The sequence below is a fragment of the Lissotriton helveticus genome, chromosome 6, assembly GCF_964261635.1.
Source record: "Lissotriton helveticus chromosome 6, aLisHel1.1, whole genome shotgun sequence".
Taxonomy (NCBI): domain Eukaryota; kingdom Metazoa; phylum Chordata; class Amphibia; order Caudata; family Salamandridae; genus Lissotriton; species Lissotriton helveticus.
The window spans coordinates 945,920,959-945,937,845 of record NC_136067.1 but is presented as its reverse complement, the minus strand read 5'-3'; the positions used below and the strand labels follow the sequence as shown (position 1 = coordinate 945,937,845).

General features: G+C 45.7%; 1 protein-coding gene and 1 long non-coding RNA gene across 3 annotated transcripts in view; one reads left to right on the top strand and one right to left on the bottom strand.

The window, feature by feature from the left end:
* Positions 1-2,555, top strand: part of LOC144763211 (uncharacterized) — a 168,665-nt gene extending 166,110 nt beyond the window's left edge. For both annotated transcript variants that reach the window (XR_013596189.1, XR_013596190.1), the window contains one exon: positions 2,250-2,555. This is a non-coding gene — a long non-coding RNA (uncharacterized LOC144763211). The remainder of the gene's footprint in view (positions 1-2,249) is intronic.
* CYP1B1 (cytochrome P450 family 1 subfamily B member 1) overlaps positions 1-16,887 on the bottom strand; it is a 57,937-nt gene that overhangs the window by 21,195 nt on the left and 19,855 nt on the right. Inside the window, exon 2 of the mRNA XM_078648589.1 lies at positions 15,058-16,064. Coding sequence (XP_078504715.1) covers positions 15,058-16,049 — 992 coding nt within the window. The 5' untranslated portion in view covers positions 16,050-16,064. The remainder of the gene's footprint in view (positions 1-15,057; positions 16,065-16,887) is intronic.

Below are 16,887 nucleotides of genomic sequence, written 5' to 3'. Positions count from 1 at the left end.
TTCCCTTTGAATTGTGGGACTTGTAGTTCTGATTTATAATTAATTAAACAAGACTGCAAGTCCCAGAATTCAAAGAAGAAACCTGGAATGGAGCAGTACATCACGTGTGGTCCTGGGTAACTTGGCAGCTATGCGAGACCCAGTGGATTTCCATAGCCATATAGTGGAAAGAAGCCGAAGGCCGAGTTCCTTTACAAGATTCTGGAACTCTGAGGTCACTTCCAAGATCCTTATCATGTACAGTAGGGGGCACTTCATCTCATATACGTCAAGGACACACCATCACCTTTCCCACAAACCAATTAAATCCTTGATCTGTAGCTCTTCCATATGAAAGAGTTAGCATTTGTGCAAATAGAAACGATAAAAATAGAATCTCTGGTGCAAAATTAACCACGCCAAAAATCTGTTAGATATTTGTTGCAAAAAGATATCCGAATCAGTTAAAAACAAGTCCGTTTTTTTTAAAAAGCCAAAAGTTGCAATACCTCGGAATGTGTAGAAACATGCAAAATCTAACTTTTCTATGATTACCTAAGAAGTGCAAAATATATAAATTTTGCTATAAATACTTTCTTTCTGTTGAGCAGAAGAAATAAAAGCAATGTTTTGTTTAATTTTTTAACCAGCTGATTTAATTGTGCTCCGTGGCATGACCTGCCTTTATTCCTGCTGCCAACGTTGGCCTCATACATTGTAACCTCAGAACTCAACTACAATAAGTTATTACAGTTGCGTTCTAATGTATTTTCTTTGTAATTGGTGACTTGGTACATCACAAGTCGATGATTATAAAGAAATTTTAGAAGGGTTTTTATGCAGGGATTGCAGAATTCCATGTATTATATATCAATATTGGTGCTTTGCTGCGTGGTCTTTGCATCTGTGCCCCAAGGGAATGGGCAGGTAGAGTTTGGGGCTAATTAAATCACAAAGGGGAACTTTGTAAGCGCAAAAGTTGCATGTAGTGATTGCTACTCATCCTGTTTTGTTCTTCCTCTGATGTCACCATGTGGAATGTAATATTCATGATGACACATTAGAATGTTGAGTTCCCAGCTCTGTGAATTCAGTTGGGAGCTTGGGGCTGAGCTGTAAGGAGACAGCTCCTGGTGGGGTTTTTATTCCTTCTTAACATCTTATTACCATCTACTACCACCTTGTACCATCTTACTAAATAAATACCTATTCTACAAGAACCTACGTTGGACTTCATCTTTGTTTCATTCACTACATTGCACCTATGGGAAAAAGTGTAGGACTTAAAGACTACTTTTCAATGAAGTTTGAGTGACCATGATTTTTTAGTTTAGTGACAAAATGTGCGTTTACAGTACTATAAATCGGATCAATACAGTAGGATTTGAAAATCCCTCTGCATGGCGGGTAAAAATAAATACATATAACTGCCTAGGCATGCTGCTGAAATTTGCAAAATGCTTATGTTGGCACCTACTACAGTCCAGGGTCACTGATTTTCTTTGGGAGGCAGGTACATGTTGCTAATGTTATCAGTAGTACATTCATCACCAGTGCAGTATGTGTTGCTTCAACTTTCAATATTGCACACTCGGGGCCATATTTATAAGTTGAGTTGCGTCATTCTTGCACTAAGCAATGGCAGTGTGATGCAAGTCCAATATGTGATATAGGAAGCCACGCAGGGCCACCTTGTCATCAATCCTAACTACCCTTTGAGGAACAAAAGAGTGATATTATCATCCAATACCACGGATGTGAGTAAAAAACGTTTGAAGTTAAATGGCATTTTTGGTATAGAAATTTCGTGGCAACTTTTGTCTATAATTCTTTCCTTCCTTTTGTGTTTCTATCCTTAACGACTATGTGCAATGAATTTAATATAAACCTGATAATGAATCTAGTGTTAACTGAAAGTTATATAAACTATAATGCCTGTGCAGTATAACTACTAAAATAAAAACCCAGTAGAGTTTTTTACTTATATGTGACATGTATGTAGATAGATAATGAACGCCTCATACACATAAAGAAAAGTTGGTAAAATGTCAAGATTTATGTAAATATAAGCTTAGTTGATGGTACGAGGACATTGCTAAGACATGTATCACACAATAGGTATAATCTCTATTTATCAAATCAAAGTCTTTTTATTGACCATTTAGTGCGCTATGTTGACAGAGAATATATAGAAATGTGTATTAAACAAATGTGTGTGTTATATATTTATATATATATTTATATATATTTTGTGTATCTTTTTGGTTTAGGTGTATGTTGTTTTTCACCATGTCTGTAAAGTACGAATGACGGTTTCCTGATGAAGGCCTATAGGCCGAAACGTGCGTAGTTCCACTCCACCGCATTGCCTTCCTCCTTATTTCCATCAACCGAAGATATCGTACAGCACCTTTTTTGTATTTAAATTTGGTTTTTTGTTTGTTCACACAAGAATGTATGTCAATGTGAATAATATCTCTTTGTTTTACTACGGTGAATCTATATAATAATAACAGACCAAAAAAAAGCACTATCAATGCATAAGAAAATATAAAATCAAATAAAATGGTTTCCTATTTTTGATATATCAATGTCTCAGTCAACAATTATTTAAAGTCGCACAATATTATGTGTACTACAAAGGTAGTTTAAATATTACTGGTTTGCTATACTCTCTTTTCTCTAATCTGTAGCCCTGAGTGGCTTCATAAATCTGGAGTTACTCTGCCCTGGGAAGGCGTTCCATGGGCGTTGCATTGGTGTGTTCACGCCACACCCATGGTTTTTGACGCATTCCCAGATTTGCCAAAAGTGGTAGAATTGGCAATGTGTCAATGAACATACACCTTCCCAAAGGAGGCGTAACGAGGATAAATATCTTTTTTTCTCCTCGTTACATCATCTTTCCCTGTGTGCTGCATTCTGCAGCACACATAGAAAGAGGAATATGCCTCCCAGGGTTTTTTTGTGCAGGAAGGTGCTGCTTCTTGCACAAAAACAATCCTGCATGCAACACAGACACCTTTGTTAAATACGGTGCATTCCTGCTCTTTTGCTATCAAGCAGAGTGTGATTTTTTTTAATAAATATGCCAGAGTGCACAGTCTAATATGTTTATGCACTGAACCCAATCCTTGAGTGTATCTCACTGAAACTCTAAGAGGAGATGGGTCAACATGAGTAATCATGTTGTTTTTTCTGTATGCATGATGGTAGCCTTAAAACAACCCTGTGTACTGGGAGTCAGTATCGAAGCAAGGAAAATTGTATTTTGGACTGCTGTTAAGGCAGCAAAAATAGCATTTATCAGGGTTCATGGGGTTCTCAGGGCTCCGGGTCCTGGTTCCACTGCACCTGATGCATCAATGGTAGCTGCGACCCTTCTGAGAGGCACACTTGCAAGCCGTATTTTGCCGTCCACATGCATAAACGAGTTAGCGGACTTGAGTGCGAGACTGAATCCCTGACTTCAGAAACGGTGCCCAGTGGCTGCAGGCTGTGCCAAGCCCAGGCAGACAAGCTGCCAGAAATGTTTGATTGTAATATAAAATTAAACGTTGCTTTCTTACACATGCACATTAATTAGGTTTTCACCACTTTAGCCGTAGAACGTGAAGCACAACCATGTTTGTGGCTTCCATTGGACACCCCGGGGTATAATATAAATTTTCAAATCCGGTTACTCACTGCTCTTATGTCAGAGCAGTGAAAACACACAAGTATTGGAAAGCAGTAGATTTTCAGTTATAAGCCAGGCCTACTGGTTTTGCCAATGCACGCCGCGGGTCAGCATCAGATGAAAGGAAGCTGCTGGGCATGCAGACGTCCAGAAGTGGCTCTGCGGCAGCTGGCAGGAAGCCACTGGGTGCGCTGGACACAGCAGCAGCCCAATGACAGGATGGAAGGAGCTGTTCAGCATGGTAAATGTTTATTTTTTCAGCGGTCCAGAGCAGTAGCATAGCAAGGGGAGGGGCGGGGGGCGGTCCGCCCTGCACGACAGTTTTGGGGGCGGTGCCCCCCGCCTTACATGAGTTTGCCACAGGAGCGGTAAAAGCAGGAATCATCGCCAGCACCCCACCCCCTTCCCCTTCTGCGCGGCCACGGGTCGGCAAAGGCAGGGACTGCCACGGGCGGTAAAATGCCTAGCTACGCTATTGATCCAGAGACAGGAGTCCGCCAACATAAATATGTTTTTACAAAATTAGAATCGTCATGAATTATGCTTCAAATGCCGCTCTGTTGCCAAATGGCAAACAAATTCCCGCAGGTTCCCATAATGATGGTCAAGGCAATGGTGGACAATGGGATATGATTCCCCAAAAGCAGCTGTGGGGTAGTCACCTGGCTTGATGCGTCTTAAAAAACATAACTGATGAGTAAGGAACTAATTTTAAGTCCAACAATAAAGTCACAATGTAAACTAAATGGCAGAATGTATACATAAAACGCCATTGGCTTGAGTGAAAGCCCGTCAAAGTAACTCCTAAAATAAAAAAAACAGGAAACCTAATGGTTCAAAGATACTAACCCAAAGCCTACACTTTTCGTGTACTTTTTTTTGATGTATTGATGACATGAGGTCTCTTGCTACAAAGTGCTTAAGCTGTCTTTAGCAAGATCTAGCAAAATTGAAGCTGTGTGTATGGCCGACACTAATCTGCCACCATTACTAGATCTCCGAGCATCCAAGAGTTGGTGGAAAGGCATATGATGATACGCTCTTTCCTGGCTGCCCCTTTTGTCTTCAGAAGCATGAGTGAGACGATGGAATATGGGCAGTAGTCTTGCACCACCAACCTCTATTTACTTTACCAGATACATATCTGTGCATATCCAAGGCTGACAGAGGCTTTCAATCTCTTCTGATACTGGCTTGGTCTGAGCCAGTCACCTTGGCAAATGTATTCCACTGTCGCATTGACAGCACACAGCATTGCATTTGCTTGGACAGGTGGAGCAAAAGCTCAGAAGGTGGTGGTTTACAACTGCAGGATACCAGGTACTTTTTCTGTATTTGAACAGAGAGTGGCTTGTTCACCAAAGGTGATGGATCATGATGCATCATGCTAGCTGTTTTTATTAATCATTGAGGGGGGTATTTAAAAAGGTATTTTGGAATATTTAAAGCAGTACTCCTGTAATGCTCTTTTATGTCCTTTAAACATGCCTTTGTGAATTGCCCCTAAAAGAGTCTAAAATGGGAATGAAATGGAAATATTCATATACAATTTGTAGAAATTGAAAGGACTGTTGTCTTTTTTACATTTTTACTAATAGGGGGTTGGACATTTTAGGGATTGTCCAAAACAACATATAAAAGTATTAAAAAAGTGCTCCTGTAGTACTACTTCCCATACACATAATGTCTTTGTGAAGAACAAGTTACTTACCTTTCTTAGCGTCTTATCGGGTAGAGACTATATTTAACCACAGATTCCTTACATTTGAATTTCCTAGGTGTCAGGCTTGATCTGGAAGATTTTTTGTGAGCAGTAACCCAAAGCACTGGTAGGTGGTGTTGATCGGCTCCAAGTCTGTCATCGGCATCGTTCGAGTCGGAAGTGGCCTTGCAGTTCCTAAATAGACGCTACCCAGGCGTGCTGATGTCAGTTATTTTTCACAACGTTCCGCGGCAGAAGTGCAGAGCCATGAAGTACACAGATCACTGGTATGTCACAACTAGGGCCCTGAAAGGGGTCATCCCTATTTCTCGAAATCTGTTCGCAGACCAGGGAGAATGGGTGGGTAAGAAATCTGCAGCTAGACATAGTCTACCTGATAAAGCGTTACTGAAGGTAAGTAACTTATTCATCTGATAGAGACCTCTAGCCGCAGATTCCTTACCTTTTGAATAGATACCCAAGCAATACCACCCCTAGAGGAGGATCTGCGAACTAATTTCAAATGAGAAACTCCAGCAGGAACGACGGGAATAGTGCCCATCCCTGCAGACCTGACTGTCCAGGCAGTAATGTTTAGTGGAAGTGTACAGGGAAGCCCACATTTCTGCCTGCCAGATATCAAGGACAGGAACTCATTATGCTAACGCAGTGGTGGCCATTATAGCTCTCGTGGACATAGCCCACAAACCATCAGGATGCTGCATGCCTGCAAACAGTTGGTCTTCACCCGGAACTCACGTGTACGGTCAAGGTACAATGACAATGTTCTTTTTGGGCCCAAACGGTGGAGTAGTTCCTCTTCTTCAGAGAGATGTGGATGAGCATCAAAGGTAGGCAAGGTCATATATTGGCCTACATGAAAAGGGGCGACCAATTTTGGTAGAAAAGATGCATTTGTTCGAAGAACCACTATGTCAGGATAAGCTGAGAGATAAGGTGACTTAGATCACAAGGCTTGCAGCCCACTTACTCTACAGGCAGATCTAATTGCCACAAGACAGGCTGTTTTCAAGGTGAGGAGCTGGAGGGGACAATTGTGTAGAGATTCAAAAAGAGCACACATCAAAAAAGTAAAACATAAATGTAGGTCCCACACCATAATGAATGATGAAGGAGGGAAGAGATTAGTAAGACCCTTGAGGAACCTATGTAAAATAGGGGACTTGAATAAAGAGTGCTGATGGACGTACCATGTGAGCGGCCTTCCGATAGCAGACAGCCGCTCACCTTGACTCAGAGTCAGCCTCACTGAAACCCAGGATAGTGGCTGAAATATTGGTATCATAGCTTGAATATCTTGGACTCACTGCTCAGGAGAATAAGCCCAAAACTCCACTGTGTCCAGAACAGCTTTGATGAAAGGGAGCTTCTGGGCGGGAGACAGATGTGACTTTGGCATGTTGAAAGTGAACCCAGTGAGTGCAGAAGATTTGTCATAGTCTGGAGGTGGGAGATTGCAGCCTGGGTTGAGCCTGCTTTCAGCTGCCAGTTGTTGAGGAAGGGGAAGATGGGCACCCCTGACCTCTGCAGGTGAGCTATCTCAATCACCTTGGTTAACACCCAAAGGGCACCGGTAAGGCCAAAATGAAGCATGGTAAACTGAAAGTGCTAGTGGCCTACTGTAAACCGCAGATAGCATTGGAAGGCAGGTAGGACAGGAATGTGAAAATAACCATCCTGCAAGTCCAATGCTATCATTCAGTCTCCTGGAACCAGGTCAGACAATACCTGGGCCTACGTGACCATTTTGAATTTCTCCGTTTTGAGGAGGAGATTGAGAGTTTGGAGATCAAGGATAGGAGGAATCCATTTGTCCTTATTTGAAACCAGAAAGCAGTGGGAATAACAACCACAGCCTACTTCTGGCACAGAAACCTTCTCTATGACTCCCTTACCCAAGAGAGCTGTGACCTCCTCATGGAGAACAGACAGATGATACTCCCTCAGCCAATTGGTGAGATTGTGGCATGGGGGAGTGGTGGTCTCAAAGGGGAGGAAGTAGCCCCTTCTGACAATCTGCAAAACCCCACCCGTCAGATGCTATGGACTACCAGTGGGGCAGGTGATGGCAAATTCTGCTGTCAACTGGGTGCCCATGAAGGTAAAGGGGTAGACTAGGAGGGTTTGGAGGTTGTTACAGTAGTGGGGTAGCGGATTGACCAGGCCGCTGTCCGCCTGACAAAATCTGTGGATACCATGCCCTTGGCCACGGAGACGCTAGGGAGCCTGCTCGGCGTAGGGGCTGGGCAGGAATGTGGCTGGAAGCCCCTTTCATAGTCATGAAAGGATGGAAGGCAGATTGAGGTGGACATGGGACAGGAGAGAGTCCTAAGAAACGGGCTGTAGCACGAGAATCCTTAAAGTGCTTGACTGATGAATCTGCCTTGTCTCCAAAGAGACGGGTCAGAAAAGGGGGTGGTGATGAACAGAGTGTCTGAATTAAGCAGACCACTCTTACCCAGTCCAAAGATCAGGGCTTGATCCATCACCGTTATTTAGCTCACTGCCCCACCCCAGTTCAGAACCTGGCTATATGCAAATTAGTCTGTCCCTGGCCCAGTGCATCATGGGAACAGGGCAGACCAAACTACCAAGCCAATTCTTCACCAGAAAGGAGACAAGCTTCCGGGGAGCGGTTTCTGGCATTTCAGCCGTCGTCGGCCCGGCTTGCTTGAATCCTGATGGAGCAGTGAGCAAGGGACTCATGTCTGAGTATACCCTGCCACACCTATAGTGGCCAAAAACGATTCAGAAAAGGGGGTGGTGATGAACAGAGTGTCTGAATTAAGCAGACCACTCTTACCCAGTCCAAAGATCAGGGCTTGATCCATCACCGTTATTTAGCTCACTGCCCCACCCCAGCTCAGAACCTGGCTATATGCAAATTAGTCTGTCCCAGGCCCAGTGCATCATGGGAACAGGGCAGACCAAACTACCAAGCCAATTCTTCACCAGAAAGGAGACAAGCTTCCGGGGACCGGTTTCTGGCATTTCAGCCGTCGTCGGCCCGGCTTGCTTGAATCCTGATGGAGCAGTGAGCAAGGGACTCATGTCTGAGTATACCCTGCCACACCTATAGTGGCCAAAAACGATTCGGAAAAGGGGGTGGTGATGAACAGAGTGTCTGAATTAAGCAGACCACTCTTACCCAGTCCAAAGATCAGGGCTTGATCCATCACCGTTATTTAGCTCACTGCCCCACCCCAGCTCAGAACCTGGCTATATGCAAATTAGTCTGTCCCTGGCCCAGTGCATCATGGGAACAGGGCAGACCAAACTACCAAGCCAATTCTTCACCAGAAAGGAGACAAGCTTCCGGGGACCGGTTTCTGGCATTTCAGCCGTCGTCGGCCCGGCTTGCTTGAATCCTGATGGAGCAGTGAGCAAGGGACTCATGTCTGAGTATACCCTGCCACACCTATAGTGGCCAAAAACGATTCAGAAAAGGGGGTGGTGATGAACAGAGTGTCTGAATTAAGCAGACCACTCTTACCCAGTCCAAAGATCAGGGCTTGATCCATCACCGTTATTTAGCTCACTGCCCCATCCCAGCTCAGAACCTGGCTATATGCAAATTAGTCTGTCCCAGGCCCAGTGCATCATGGGAACAGGGCAGACCAAACTACCAAGCCAATTCTTCACCAGAAAGGAGACAAGCTTCCGGGGACCGGTTTCTGGCATTTCAGCCGTCGTCGGCCCGGCTTGCTTGAATCCTGATGGAGCAGTGAGCAAGGGACTCATGTCTGAGTATACCCTGCCACACCTATAGTGGCCAAAAACGATTCAGAAAAGGGGGTGGTGATGAACAGAGTGTCTGAATTAAGCAGACCACTCTTACCCAGTCCAAAGATCAGGGCTTGATCCATCACCGTTATTTAGCTCACTGCCCCACCCCAGCTCAGAACCTGGCTATATGCAAATTAGTCTGTCCCTGGCCCAGTGCATCATGGGAACAGGGCAGACCAAACTACCAAGCCAATTCTTCACCAGAAAGGAGACAAGCTTCCGGGGACCGGTTTCTGGCATTTCAGCCGTCGTCGGCCCGGCTTGCTTGAATCCTGATGGAGCAGTGAGCAAGGGACTCATGTCTGAGTATACCCTGCCACACCTATAGTGGCCAAAAACGATTCGGAAAAGGGGGTGGTGATGAACAGAGTGTCTGAATTAAGCAGACCACTCTTACCCAGTCCAAAGATCAGGGCTTGATCCATCACCGTTATTTAGCTCACTGCCCCACCCCAGCTCAGAACCTGGCTATATGCAAATTAGTCTGTCCCTGGCCCAGTGCATCATGGGAACAGGGCAGACCAAACTACCAAGCCAATTCTTCACCAGAAAGGAGACAAGCTTCCGGGGACCGGTTTCTGGCATTTCAGCCGTCGTCGGCCCGGCTTGCTTGAATCCTGATGGAGCAGTGAGCAAGGGACTCATGTCTGAGTATACCCTGCCACACCTATAGTGGCCAAAAACGATTCAGAAAAGGGGGTGGTGATGAACAGAGTGTCTGAATTAAGCAGACCACTCTTACCCAGTCCAAAGATCAGGGCTTGATCCATCACCGTTATTTAGCTCACTGCCCCACCCCAGCTCAGAACCTGGCTATATGCAAATTAGTCTGTCCCTGGCCCAGTGCATCATGGGAACAGGGCAGACCAAACTACCAAGCCAATTCTTCACCAGAAAGGAGACAAGCTTCCGGGGACCGGTTTCTGGCATTTCAGCCGTCGTCGGCCCGGCTTGCTTGAATCCTGATGGAGCAGTGAGCAAGGGACTCATGTCTGAGTATACCCTGCCACACCTATAGTGGCCAAAAACGATTCAGAAAAGGGGGTGGTGATGAACAGAGTGTCTGAATTAAGCAGACCACTCTTACCCAGTCCAAAGATCAGGGCTTGATCCATCACCGTTATTTAGCTCACTGCCCAACCCCAGCTCAGAACCTGGCTATATGCAAATTAGTCTGTCCCTGGCCCAGTGCATCATGGGAACAGGGCAGACCATACTACCAAGCCAATTCTTCACCAGAAAGGAGACAAGCTTCCGGGGACCGGTTTCTGGCATTTCAGCCGTCGTCAGCCCGGCTTGCTTGAATCCTGATGGAGCAGTGAGCAAGGGACTCATGTCTGAGTATACCCTGCCACACCTATAGTGGCCAAAAACGATTCAGAAAAGGGGGTGGTGATGAACAGAGTGTCTGAATTAAGCAGACCACTCACTGTTCATCACCACCCCCTTTTCCAAAGAGACGGGTGCCATAGAAGAGCATGTCCATAAGGGAAGCTTGAACATTCCCAGAAAAGCCAGTTGTCCTTAGCCAGGCGTGATGCCTAAGGGCAGCTGTCATGGAAACCACTCTGCCTAGTGAGTTGGTTGAGTCAAGTCTGCATTGAATACTGAACTTAGCAGAGTCTCTCCCATTGCTGAAAGCTTGGGAGAGTACAGCTCGCAACTCCTCTGGGACCTGTGGCAGCACTTGTGCAACTGTATCCCACAAAGTGTGAGAATAATGGCCCAAAAAGCATGTAATGATAATTGACAGCAATGCCAGGCTGGCGAATGTCAATATTGTCTTCCCAAATGAGTCCAGCCTCTTGAATTCCCTATCTAGGGAAGTGTTAAGGAAAGCACCTTGGGAGATGGAGGCTTGGACCACCAAGCTCGCAGGGGTAGGGTATTGCGTGAGGAAGTTTTGGTCCGCAAGTGCAGTGCAATGGCGGCGGGCAATTGTCCTATTAACAGGAGCCCCCGTGCTGGGCTTGGAGCAGGTACCCAACAGGATATCAGTGAGGGCGTCATTTAATTGGAGTAAGGGTTCTGATGTGGAGAGTCGCGGTTGCAGCACCTCTGTCAAGATATTAGTCCTGACTGTTACAGTGGGTAGCTGAAGGTCAAGGACCTTAGCCATCCTCCGCACCACCATTGAGTAAGAAGCTTTCTCCCCGATAGCCACGGTAGGGGAGAAATCAGGCCAGCATCTGGAGATGTAACCAGGCCGCTTGCCTCACCCAGGTCCTTACATCAGTTCACATTTTGTGGTTCTTCTTCTTAGGGCTGGTATTCTAAAGGGTCCAGCGACCCCTCACATTCTTCTCCAAGGCCTAGCCAATTAAAATAAGGCTCAGGCTCCTATCTAGGAGGCAAGGCTCCTACCAGCATCGGAGTGAGTGTTGGGCGGTGCCCTACTGGCTCTGTGTCGGAGTAGCAGATGACAATCGAGATGGTGCCACCGGGGACCCGGCGTCACGAGAAGCATTGGGAATGGGTAAGATCGAGATGGCAAGTCTAGTGTTGGTCCAGGAATAGATCCCTGGGACCCCACTGGAGCTGGAGCTGCTGATGTGGAACCAAATGGGACCCCTTCCAACTTCACATGGCATAAAGGCGTGTCAATAGGGTTGGGATGTAGAAATATGAGGCATATGGCCTCATAGAACTTTGTCAGTTGGGTGGGGGTTACTCTTGCCTTCCGAAATTCGGGGAGGTGCACAGTAGGCTCAGATGAAGGTTCTGGGTAACAAGGTCTAAAACGCTGAGGCTCCCTCATCTTGTCAGCCGATGGATGAGGAGAAGTTGTAGAGTGCTATGACTTCTTGCTGTTCTTTTGTGTCTTCTACCTGAGTATCTTAAGCACTAAACATGGGATGGGGAGGACTTTGGGCTCTGCAAACAATTCCAGGACCTTCTCCTCGACTGGGCTCTTGCCTTCGGTGGAGTTGCATGCTGGGCTGCTAGCAGCTTCAGAGATCGCTCCCTGAAAGCCTTCAGGGCCATGGGCCAGCAAGTGGAACACAACTTAGTGTTGTGGTTGCACTCCAGACACCGAAGACACACGAGGTGCGGGTACGTCATGACATCGGTCGGTGACAGGCACCGCAGGGCTCAAAAACCGACTTGCGGGAAGACATCCTCGACACAACAGGAGGTAAACCTAAAAAATTGTTGACAAAACATCAAAAAACCTGTCAAAAATTATAGCGGGGTAGCTCTTCTCCCGAATCAGTGCTGGCTCGCATGGAAAGAAAATAACTTATGTCAGCATGCTTCTGTGTCACCTATATAGGTACCACAACAGTACTTCCCACCACCGATGCTGGGGTACTGCTCACGAAAAAAAAATCCAGATATCGTTTGATGCCTGGGTAAATTAGAAAGGTAAGGAATCTACAGGTTGAAGTCTGTATCAGATTGGGCAACTGGGTTAGGAATTAAAGGAAGGCGGTGAGAAGGGTTGGGGAGGCTGGCATGTTGTCAGGCTCTTTTTCTGTTGTTGGGAGAGGAAGTAAGAGTACTGCTGATGGAAATGCATGAGAGAGATGTGATCCAAGAATTCTTTTGTAATAATATCTGGGTAGAGAATTACTCAGGGGGCTAGTATGCAGTTGACAGGGAAAGTGCCAGTAGAAGATGGTAGTGAAGTGAAGAAGTGCACATTTTGTGGCACTGAAAGTCTTCTCTCTGTCTGCACAGCTACTCTATGGGTTCAGCTTATGAATAGTGCTCTTGAGGATGGCAACCATAGCATAACATTGTAGGTGGGAATAATCTATAGTGCGGCGTTTTCCACCTAAGTTTTCCAAGTGACATTATAGACCACTCAGGCTTCTCTTCTACTCTCACTTGAATACAATCCTCGGAAAACAACCATGTTATTGGTATTCATCCACAATTCTACATGACATCAATCCATAGCAGATTATTTTGGGGATTTCATTACTAATCTTGGCACTTTGACTTTAATGTATTTACTGGACTGAAACACAAAATGTGCTGTGTAGACAATACATTTTGATTATAGTGCATGTTTCATTTTATTTTTTTAAATGTATGTGTCATAAATTTGAATCCTCTTCCTTGTACTACTGCATGTATATTCATGTAGAATGTGGATGATGTGAAAACACCGTTTTTGCACTATAGCAATGGTGTGCCCCTGTGCTAAAAAAACAGACACATGTAGGGGTCCTTTTAGGGTTTGGTGGGCATTGCACTACATACATCATAGGTACAGTGAAAATCTCTGGGGAAGTTACACCCCATCGCATTCATCTGCTCCTTGATTAGTCCATGCTTTGCCCCATTGACTCTGCTGCTCTCATATAAGTTGACCTCTTTTGCCACCACCAATCCACCTAGACCGTAGCAAACACCAGTATTGGGACCTTCCAGCTACCACCATTTTTAAATTTGAGAGGCATACTCCACGTTTCAGACATTACAGCAGAAAAAGACTCTACTGGGACTGAGAGTTAAATCAAGAGGCTTTATCCAACAGAGATTTAGGAAGACATTCAAATACTCTCTTCTCCCTTTTCCTACCTCCCCTTCGCCTCAGCATTTACCCCTCTCCCTAGTCAAGACTCGTCTCGTCTCCTCTACTCTCCACGCTTATAATAGCTGCCACATTCTAAATGTTATCAATAATTGGAAGTATTTATTTGTGGGGAGGGGACTTGGCCGTCAGTGGCGGTTCCTCTGCTAAGGCGGAGGAGCAACGTCTCACTGCCCTTCGGGCATCGCAAAAAAAGAAAAAGAAAATGATAATAACAAGACATTATTATGCTTTTATTTTTCTGTGCCACTCAAAGCAATGTTAGGGCCGGGCTGGGCTCGCCATCATCAGAGGGAGCAGGAGTGGTTTGCACTCCCTAAGTGCGCATCACTGTTTGGCCGGCCAAACAGTCATGCGACCTAACATGTTATCCACCTGGCTGTGTTGGACAGCCCGGTGGAGAACATGCCCAGGCTCCCAGGCCCTGCCTGAGTGGCTAAAAAAGCTGCTCAGACCAATCACGACGCTCCTGATGAAGCGTTGTGATTGGCTGGGAGAGTCCGGGAGCCTGGGTGCTTCGGCCGTGCAGCAGAGTGAGGACGGAGGAGAGGCGTACAGCGGAGTACGGGGAGAGGTGTGCAGCGGCGAAGTTAAGTTTATTTTATTTATTTTTTCATCCCCCGCCCCTTCACCCCTGTTCTGAGGCATCCACCACTGTTGGCTGTAAGTTATGTTGTTAGTTGGCAAAAAGTGCCATGTTAACAACTTGCAGTTGGCAAAAGCAGTGGAAGATAATTTTAGGAAGAACTAGTTACTCTTGCTTAGGGTGACCCCATCCCCCCAGTTCACTTTATGCACTGTTTCTTGATCTGAAGTCTCATGTTATAAACTAATGCATTCTGGGTGATGTAGTCTTGTTTTGCTACTTTTGAACTGATTAGATTAACACATGACAAAACAATGATTTGTGGGTAAAAATAGAACCAGTGTCCATAATCGCCCTACTCTCTCCCCGGGCCTCTTAATATACCCGCACACGTGACCAGACACGGGTGACCTTGTATAGAGACAGTCATAAAATACTGCTATGGTTATGAATATTTGATTCATGTCCTGCTGGGAGAGCATATGGGAGAACAACAGACCATTTGAAAATGAACACAAAGGGCCCTAGCCATGTCAGTAGGACTTATGCTGCAACATGATCCTTCAAATTGGTTTCACATGACTGCTATGTAATCAACCATGCAGATCAACCAAGTATGCTCCTTGTCAAAGATGACAACCATACATTTAGCCTTTTTTTGCTTGAATGTAAGGAGCAGGTCTCAGATGACAACAAGATAACCATAAGTGTCTCTATAAAAGTGTTACTTTAAAAATATAATGAAGCAGGTAAATCCTTACCTGATGAGAAAGAGGATGAGCCATTGCAGCGCCACAGACAGTGTGTCTTGACTAGCCCCAAAGATATCAGTGATGGTGGATGGGATGTATTCACTATTCAGCAGCTTTAGACCATTGGTCTGATCTTGTCCTCCTCCCAGAATATGGATGAAGGCGTCCATCATGTCACGTGTGATCCCCTTGGACACTGTGCTCTGGTGCTGCATGAACTTGTGGTAAACAAAGCTGTAGAAGCGGTGATTGACGGTCAGGAAATTGCTGTAGACTGTGCGCACAGGATTGGGAAAAAGCCGCAACCAAGGCATGACGTCAACCAGGCTTCCGGCGCCCACAGTCTTGCCAAACTGTTCATTGTTGCTAAGCAACGCGCGGAATTCAGTATCATTGTGGCTATAGCGGGCGCCAAAGCAGACAGCGCTCATCACATTGGCTACGGCAACCACTGCGTTGCGCCCGGGGTGAAAGTGCGCACCATTGACACTGCGCTCAGCAAACACCTTGATTAGTTCACGCACCTCAGCCAGCACGTGCCGCTCGAAGTCCTTCTTGGTGCACAGGTTGATTGTGGAGAAGACCCGCACGGTGGACTGTGCCATCCGGCGGTGCACCTTCCAGCGCTCACCGTAGTTCCCGAAAGCCAGGCTCCTGCCTCCGGACACAACATGAAACGAGAGAAAATCAGGCCGCCCAGCGAAATCCTTGCCTTTCTTGATTAAGGCCTCATGGATAGCATGCTCGCCATTCAGCACAACCACCATGCGGCTGCCCAGCTTAATCTGGAATACGTTGCCATACTTCTTAGCAAGACCAACAAAGGCAACGTGTGGAGCTTTCCCTAACTGGATTGCATTCCCAATCACTGGCCAGGGGAAGGGGCCTGGTGGGGCTGTCCCGCCGTTTAGATCCTTCCTTCTCAGCCACTTCCAGAGGTAGATGGTCAGCAGGGCAGAGAGCAGCAGCGCCAAGCAGGGCGTGGAGAGTTCCTCATACATTCTTGCAGGGCTGACCTGTAAGGAATAGATGAAATCACGTTACCAGTTCTTTTAAGATGTATAAAGGAGTTAATTCTTTCTAGAGCTGCAGTTTAATGCCACGTATTCAATAACTCAAAAGTTGCTCTTTTCAGATGGAAAACAAAATGAATGCTCAGGACTAGGTTTTCTCAAGTAAGGTAAAACACATTCATAAAAGATACATCCATATTAGAAAAACATTGATTCATTCTTGGTATATCAAATGTAAGGATCCTTATGAAATAACACAACCCATGCCCACTCTGGGGCAAACCATTGCAAGCAACCTAAAATGAAAGCACAGTTTAAAGTCACTACTGAAATAGCACTTTGGGTACACCCTATTTCAATGCCTTACTGTGGTTATTTATAGGCCTGGGCGGGAAAATTCCATTCTGTTTGCAGAATTTGGGTAATTTCGCGTTCAGCAGAGAATGCGGAATTGCCAAAAATTCCGCGATCCGCGGCTTTGCAAAATTTGTTGCTTGTTCGCGCTTTCAAAATGCGTGTTCGTGAGATATTTCTCCCAGAGCACGCAAACAGTGTTAGCAAACAGGAAAAAAGTATCGCGAATGGGCGGAACAAGCAATTCCGCGTGTTCCCAGAACTCTGCTTGTTCATGGAGATTTCTTACCATTTTGCTGAGCTTTGCTTGGTGCAACTACGAAAATTCCACCCACCCCTAGTTATTTATTGACTTAATGTGTCCTCATTACCAGGAAAAATTTCATTGAAAGCTACATAACTGAACAAGAACAAGAGGCGAGATTCTCTAAGATATTTGCTCATGGATATTCAACTCGTATATCTAAGCATT